Genomic DNA, 8,655 nt, shown 5'->3' on the forward strand with positions numbered 1-8,655 from the left:
ATGTATTTTATCTATTTTGAACAACATAAAGTTGGCAATACTGGAAGTCAAATTAAAATGCATGTATTGCTTATTTATCCATCCATACTCGATAATTAATTAAAGCATGTTATGTTGTAGCTGAGATAGGCACCAGCGCCCCCCGCAACCCCAAAGAGAATAAGCGGTAGGAAATGGATGGATGAATGGATGTTATCCACTTATACTCTTTTAATTTGTCACATATTTTGCATTCATCCTTTTAAAATCATATGTTCTAGTTAAAGTTGTATACTATTGATCACTAACTTGGTGAAGTGAATGTCATATTATCCATCAGCCCAGATCATCTCACCTGCTCAAGAATGAAAGCAGACGTTTCCAGGACTAAATTTAGGGATTGCTTGTCCAATGAAAGAGCAGAGAGAAGTTTTTGCTCCTCTTCCTCACTGAATGTCTTTTCACCCTGCAAAGACAACCCAATCAATATGTGTTGATGCGTATCAAAATATGTACATATACTTTACATGTAAGCGACACGTGTCAAACTGAAGACCCGGGGGCCACTTCTGGCCTGCCACATCATTCTATGTTTCCCGCAAAAGCCTGGAAAAAATGGGTTTCAATAAAATACTTTTTTATTTTAGATGTTCTAATAAATGTATCTGTTCTTTTAATTTTGACAAAAAAAATGCATATTTAAATATTTAATATCTGATCATGCCAATTATATTATTATATACTGAATTGCAAAACTATTTTTGTGAGAAAAAAAACAAATAGTTTAATATCTGCTTGTCACCTTTATTTGTTTTAAAACAAGTTATACATAAAAAATTTAATTAATGCTTATGCATTTCTATTAACCATGATTAATCACAGGTTATTACCCGCATGCAGAATGCACATTAATTTTTATAAAAGCAGCTCTCTGAAAGCAGCCGTTCCTGTGATGAGTTTGACAACCCTGATATAAGCAAAGAAACATGAATAAAAAACTGTGGTAAAATGTGTCATGTTCAAACATTTGAATTGTTTTAAATGTATGTAAAAAAGATAAAGGGTAAAAAGACCAATAGTAATTATCTGTTTAAACCAAAGGAAAATCCGTATACAGTAGAGGTGGGAAGCTTTAGGAACCTCACAATTTGATTACAATTAATTAAATATAAGTATATATATATATATATATATATATATATATATATATATATATATATATATATATATATCAGGGTTTCCCGCAAAAAGCCACCACCTAAAGTCTAAAAATAAATACAAATAAATAATAATAAAATGTTTTTAATGTTTTTATTTTTTTTGTCCGGTCCAGCTTCTCAGGGTCAGCATATGTCAGCATGTGGCCCCACTTTTAACTAAATTTTTCAAACGCTAATTTACAGTAAGTAATTAATTTGACTTAGTCATTATTTTGTCTTAGTAAGTCAATATTTACTAAGTCAAAATAATGACATACTTTGTATCTCAGGTAAATAAGACTGTTTTGTGTTTTGTTTTTACTTCCGAAAAAAATATGGCTTTTTTACGCGACGAAGCCGGCCTACTTCACCACAGTCTGTAGTCTGATGCCCCCTCAGACAGCGATGAGATGGAGACGTGGTGGCGACAGGCCGAATTACACTGCATTGCACTGCTTGCACCCACCCAGCCCCTTCCCCGTAAGTCCACCACCTTAACTAACAAATATTGTGGGGAAACACTGTGTAAACACTGTGTGTGTCTGTGCATATATATACATATACATATATATATATATATATATATATATATATATATATATATATATATATATATATATATATGTTCCGGATTTTGGGGGACCCCTGGTGTACACCAATAAATAATGAATACACCAATAAAACATTTACATATACTTCACATATAAAATAATGGTAAAGAACGCAACAGAAGGAATTTTAGTGCAACATGTGTAAATTTAAAAATACGGTAATAAATACTGCTGTATCATAATTAAATAACATGATGAATAAATTACATTACAAAGTATAATAATAAGTACAACAAAAATAGACATGTTACGAAATACAATATTTTAAAACAACACATACAATATTTAGAAACATGGATGGGTCGTTGCATAAAGATCACTGTAAAGAAAAATAGGTATTAATCAGGAAAATCAATATTTTATCAAAATGAGTCTGTCTATCTGTGTTTGCCCTGCCATGAGGTGGCGACTTGTCCAGAGTGTACCCCACCTTGTGAAGTGAAGTGAATTATATTTATACAGCACTTTTTCTCTAGTGACTCAAAGCGCTTTACATAGTGAAACCCAATATCTACGTAACATTTAAACCAGTGTGGGTGGCACTGGGAACAGGTGGGTAAAGTGTCTTGACAAAGGACACAACAGCAGTGACTAGGATGGCGCAAGCGGGGATCGAACCTGGAACCCTCAAGTTGCTGGCACGGCCACTCTCCCAACCGTGCTATACCACTGATAGGCTCCAGCACCCCCCACAATCCCATATAAAGACAAGCGGTAGAAAATGGACGGATGGATGGAGTAACAGATTGATAAACTGGTCTAAATTACAGTTTCCATACCTTGAGGTGAAGCTTTTGCGTGATGCGGGATATCAGTCTGGAGAACTTGTTGACGTCTATGCCATTTATGAGAGTCACTGCTTCCTTAATACTGTTGGAAGAGGGAGAAGCAGGAATGTTAGTAGTTTAAGTATGTAAAAGATTTTTGCAAAAACAACAACGCTCAGTTTTAAATGCTAAAAGGGAGTATTTTCCATATCAATCAATCAATCAGTTATAAGCAGTAGAAAATGGATGGATGGATGGATTTACGTGGACCCCGACTTAAACAAGTTGAAAAACTTATTTGAGTGTTACAATTTAGTAGTCAATTGTACGGTATATGTACTGTACTGTGCAATCTACTAATAAATGTTTCAATCGATCAATCATCCATCCATCCTTTTTCTACAGCTTGTCCCTTTTTGGAGTAGCGGGGGGTGCTGGAGCCTATCCCAGCTGCATTCGGGCAGAAGGCGGTGTACACCCTGGACAAGTTGCCACCTCATCACAGGGCCAACACAGATATACAGACAACATTCACACACTAGGGCCAAATTAGTGTTGCCAATCAACCTATCCCCAGGTTGTTGTTTTTGGAAGTCCCCGGAGGGAATCATGAGCGTCTCAAAGGGCTGCACAAGCCACAACAACATCCTCATAAATACAACTTTCATTATTTTAAAGGTGTGCCTAATGTTGTGGCTAGAGGTGCAGAGTATTTTATAAGTTTACATAGAGACACATGTGTTCAAAATTCAGGTATCAAGTAGGGCTGGGCGATATATCGATGTACTCGATATATCGCGGGTTTGTCTCTGTGCGATATAGAAAATGACTATATCGTGATATTCGAGTATACGATACGTTTGGCTGCGGGCATTACACTACAGGCTCTTCCCACTCCTTCTTGTGTCTCCTTATCACAGACACGTAAAACAAGCGCACCTTCTTACATACGTCACATACTGTCAGGTCATAGGTCACATACGTATACGCCCTCGCGGAGCAGAGAGGTAGCGGCATGGGTAATGTTAGCTGTGATGCTAGTAAAGCCGTGCAAGTGGTAATACGAGAAAAAGAAGGTGCGAATGAAGAATTAATTCCCAAGACAAACAGCAGGGCGTCGTTCGTCTGGCGGTGGTTTGGCTTCAAGCGGGAATATGTCGAACAGACAACCATCATTTGTCAAGTGTGGTGCTAAAGCGTTGCTACAAAAAGTAGCGTTACTGCTAATATGTAGCATCATTTGAAAAGTCACCGAATTTAAAGAATGAAGAGTGATTACTCTGCATTTTAACATCTCCAGACATTTCCAGATCAACACCGTATGAAAAAAATAGTCAACAACAGAACTTAATAACGTCCGTAGTAACCTACCACGTAGCGAAGGATGAACACTATTTGATTTCCTATTATGCAGCTCATTTTTATTTGACACTTAAATTGTCTCCGACAATCTTGCACTTTCTGTTTTGGAAATGACATGAACGTTTGTGCCACTGCTTAATAACTGTTTAATACAGTTTTTGGTCAATTGACTGAGTTGTGATTTCCTTCTCTGCATGAATGTTTAAAATGAGCATATATTGATGCAGTATGAACAAGAATGTTTTAATGTAGACACATAAAATCATCATACTGCTGTGATTATATGCATCAAGTGTTCATACAAGGCTAAGGCAAAATATTGAGATATATATCGTGTATCGCGATATGGCCTAAAAATATCAAGATACCGTATTTCCTTGAATTGCCGCAAGGCATAAAGTATGCGTCTGCCTTGAATTACTGCTGGGTCAAACTCGCTTCCCAAAATAATTAGCGCATGCTTAGTATTACCACCTGGTCAAACTCGCGACGTCACGAGTGACACTTCCCCTGTCATCATTTTCAAAATGGAGGAGGCTGATTTCAATACCGGTAATTTGAAATCGCATAAAGGGAAGAAGATTAAGAGCTATTCAGTAGAATTTAAGGTCCAAGCTTACATCACACTCAAATTTTTACTACATAACTTTGGTAAGTGGCGGAGTGAGAAGACAGCTATAGAGCGTTTTGCATTCAGGCTCCAGTACTCTGGTAACAGTTCGAAATGCCACCTCAGTAGAAGCATTTAAGTCTCACCTTAAAACTCATTTGTATACTCTGGCCTTTAAATAGACTCCCTTTTTAGACCAGTTGATCTGCCGTTTATTTTCTTTTTCTCTTATGGCCTACTCTCCCTTGTGGAGGGGGTCCGGTGCGATGGCCATGGATGAAGTACTGGATGTCCAGAGTCGGTACCCAGGATGGACCGCACGCCTGTGTATCCGCTGGGGACATCTCTGCGCTGCTGATCTGCCTCCGCTTGGGATGGTTTCCTGCTGGCTCCGCTGTGGACGGGACTCTCGCTGCTGTGTTGGATCCGCTTTGGACTGGACTCTCGCGGCTGTGTTGGATCCACTATGGATTGAACTTTCACAGTATAATGTTAGACCCGCTCGACATCCATTGCTTTTGGTCCCCTAGAGGGGGTTGGGGGGTTGCCCACATATGTGGTCCTCTCCGAGGTTCTCATAGTCCTCATTGTCACCGACGTCCCACTGGGAGTGAGTTTTCCTTGCCCTTATGTGGGCCTACCGAGGATGTCGTAGTGGTTTGTGTTGTGGTTTGTGCAACCCTTTGAGACACTAGTGATTTAAGACTATATAAGTAAACATTGATTGATTGATTGAAAATAATTAGCGCATGCTTACTTTTACCGCATGCCATTGGTATGCGCAGGAGTGAGAAGAGGTTTTAAATTAATTAGCGCCCCGGCTGCAATTCAAGGAAATACGGTATTAAAAAAAGGTCATATCGCCCAGCCCTAAAGTATAAAACATTCAAGGGGTAGGCTAGGGTGACCAGGTGTCCGGATTTAGGCCGGACAGTCCGGATTTTTAATGCCCTGTCCGGCGTCCGGCGCAACATCAAGCCAGACACGTATTTGTCCTCCTTTTTGAGGCACCATAGGCTTGGAGAGGAGAGTTGTATTATCTTTGCTAGGCTGCAGCGCAATAACCAATCATAGACCGTAAAAAAATGCCCCTAACGCAGTAACATATCAAATGATTGGCTAAGAGCAGTGTCGGACACACATCTGCTTATCATTGGTTAAAAAAGTAAACAAAGGTCCATGTGCTGCTGCGGAATGACATTGACAGAAAGTTAGCATCATGCCAAAACGCAAGAACTTGTTTAATTCTGAATGGATAAAAGACCACAAATTTATAACGAAAAGCAGTCAAGACTCATTCCATGGCTTCTGCACACTTTGTCGATGTCATGTCGACGTAAGTAGTCAGGGGAAAGCTGCAATTGAACGGCATGCGGTTACGGATAAACAATGATGACAACTGCATGGAGAAACGAGAGGAATCGTCTGGATGTGGACAGTCAAGGCTGAGCTGCAAGTGTGTGTCAATTTCACCCAACCCTGTACAGAGATGTACAAGAAGTTCACCCTAAACAAAAAAACTCTTGGATGCAGCCAGGAAAGAACATAAGTATTTCAGATAGACATTCAACTATTTTGGTGAGTACACTAATCTTATGATTTCACTGATGGGCTACATGAAATGTTTATATTTATTGGGTTGAAAACGATACAGATTTTGGAACATTGATAACAATGTTGTTGCTATGTTGTTATTTGTATCAGTCTCTGCAGGATATAAAAGGCCCAGGCACAGTGGGGGCTTGGAAGCCATGATGACAGGGGGGCTGTTGATCCTGAGCTGCTACAGAGGGTGAATGTGGAGTTTGTTTAAAAACAGGTCTGCTGCGCACACACACAGACACTGAAGACAAGTCCCCAAAAGACTGAAGCACTTTAGAAATGCTATGCTTTTTGAGCAGTTGGATGTTTTCTTGTTTGTTTGTTACAATGTCCTTTGTTGCTTATTCATCCATCCAATTTCTACCGCTTATTCCCTTTTGGGGTCGCGGGGGGCGCTGGCGCCTATCTCAGCTACAATCGGGCGGAGGGCGGGGTACACCTTGGACAAGTTGCCACCTCATCACAGGGCCAACACAGATAGACAGACAACATTCACACTCACATTCACACACTAAGGCCAATTTGGTGTTGCCAGTCAACCTATTCCCAGGTGCATGTCTTTGGAAGTGGGAGGAAGCCGGAGTACCCGGAGGGAACCCACGCATTCACGGGGAGAACATGCAAACTCAAAACAGAAAGATCCCGAGCCTGGGATTGAACCCAGGACTGCAGGACCTTGCCTTTGTTGTTTATATAAAAGGTTATTCAGGCTTTTTTTAAAAGCATTTTTTTAATTATACATGTTACCTGTTAATTGTTGTTTACATTTAAGTCCACACATGTTATGCTTTGTGGCACTCTGCACTTGAAAAGATTCATCTCAGTGGTCACTTTTTGAACACCACAATGTATTGAATAAATACAAATACTGTTAACAAACACTTGACTTTAATATGTTTTTCCTATTCAGCCACACAAACATCATCTTTAAACCACTCAAAGTTGTATTATAAATAAAAGTATACCAGAGTCCTATGTACACCATAGTAATTTATTGATATGCCGCATAATGTCCTCCTTTTTGGTGTCATGGAAATGGTCCGAGTCCATGGTTCTCGCCCGGAAAAGGGTGGAATGCCATCTCCGGGTTGAGGAGGAGACACTGCCCCAAGTGGAGGAGTTCAAGTACCTAGGAGTCTTGTTCACGAGTGAGGGAAGAGTGGATCGTGAGATCGACAGGCGGATCGGTGCGGCGTCTTCAGTAATGCGGACGTTGTACCGACCCGTTGTGGTGATGAAGGAGCTGAGCCGGAAGGCAAAGCTCTCAATTTACCGGTCGATCTACGTTCCCATCCTCACCTATGGTCATGAGCTTTGGGTCATGACCGAAAGGATAAGATCACGGGTACAAGCGGCCGAAATGAGTTTCCTCCGCTGTGTGGCGGGGCTCTCCCTTAGAGATAGGGTGAGAAGCTCTGCCATCCGGGAGGAACTCAAAGTAAAGCCGCTGCTCCTTCACATCGAGAGGAGCCAGATGAGGTGGATCGGGCATCTTTTCAGGATGCCACCCGAACGCCTCCCTAGGGAGGTGTTTAGGGCACGTCCAACCGGTAGGAGGACACGGGGAAGACCCAGGACACGTTGAGAAGACTATGTCTCCCGGCTGGCCTGGGAACGCCTCGGGATCCCCCGGGAAGAGCTAGACGAAGTGGCTGGGGAAAGGGAAGTCTGGGTTTCCCTGCTTAGGTTGTTGCCCCCGCGACCCGACCTCGGATAAGCGGAAGAAGATGGATGGATGGATGGAAATGGTCACCCTCGGGTAGGCTAGACCCACATTTAAACAATATACAACATTTTTAATATTGTTCTGTAAGGTTTCTGTCTTTTGGACATCAATGTCAGGTCATTATGCAATTATTGCACCGCCCTATTTCTAACTTTGATATAAATAATAGTCTCGAGACGTTATGCTACGGTTAGCTTGACGCTAGCTACTGCTAGTACTCCATAACTTTAAAGTCGAGGAAAAACAACAATTTACCTCTGTGTTTCTTTAATGGTCGAAGCCATTGTGGCTCGGAAAACTATGCAGATGAAAGAAGTGTAAAGAGTGAAGGAAGTCTCAGCGTCCTCAGTTTGTTATCACTCCTCTTTTCCTGCTGTCACCAGACGTCTCGGGAAATAGTCAAAATTGCGTTAAGGGTGCGCATAAGACCCGGAAGTGCCTTTGACCGAACAAATACGGTCATATATATATATATATATATATATATATATATATATATATATATATATATATACACATAGTGCAAAATTTAATTTAAATTTGGAACACAGCATCATCATTTTCACATATTTTTGATCGTTAGAGGTAGTGTTTTAACGTAGAGTTCTAATTCTTTTTAAAGGCTACTTCCGGTTTGCCTTTTTTAACTTGCGCAATGAACCAATTTTAGTTATTTTTTATAGTGACGTCACAGTATTACTCCGAGCCAATGTGCTGGCGTGACAAAATAAATGCAACTGATTTATCGATCAATCAATCAATGTTTATTTATATATGCCTGAATCACAAATGCCTCAAA

The 8,655-nt window shown here is 40.5% G+C and overlaps 1 protein-coding gene across 2 annotated transcripts in view; it reads right to left on the bottom strand.

Moving 5' to 3' along the window:
* The window catches only part of commd10 (COMM domain containing 10), a 115,369-nt gene extending 107,094 nt beyond the window's left edge, over positions 1-8,275 (bottom strand). For both annotated transcript variants that reach the window (XM_061899573.1, XM_061899569.1), the window contains exons 1-3: positions 8,112-8,275; positions 2,569-2,659; positions 335-445 (exon numbers count right to left, since the gene is read on the bottom strand). In XM_061899573.1, coding sequence (XP_061755557.1) covers positions 335-445; positions 2,569-2,659; positions 8,112-8,140 — 231 coding nt within the window. In that variant the 5' untranslated portion in view covers positions 8,141-8,275. The remainder of the gene's footprint in view (positions 1-334; positions 446-2,568; positions 2,660-8,111) is intronic.
* Positions 8,276-8,655: the final 380 nt, after the last annotated feature.

The sequence above is a fragment of the Nerophis ophidion genome, linkage group LG01 (assembly GCF_033978795.1).
Source record: "Nerophis ophidion isolate RoL-2023_Sa linkage group LG01, RoL_Noph_v1.0, whole genome shotgun sequence".
Lineage (NCBI taxonomy): Eukaryota > Metazoa > Chordata > Actinopteri > Syngnathiformes > Syngnathidae > Nerophis > Nerophis ophidion.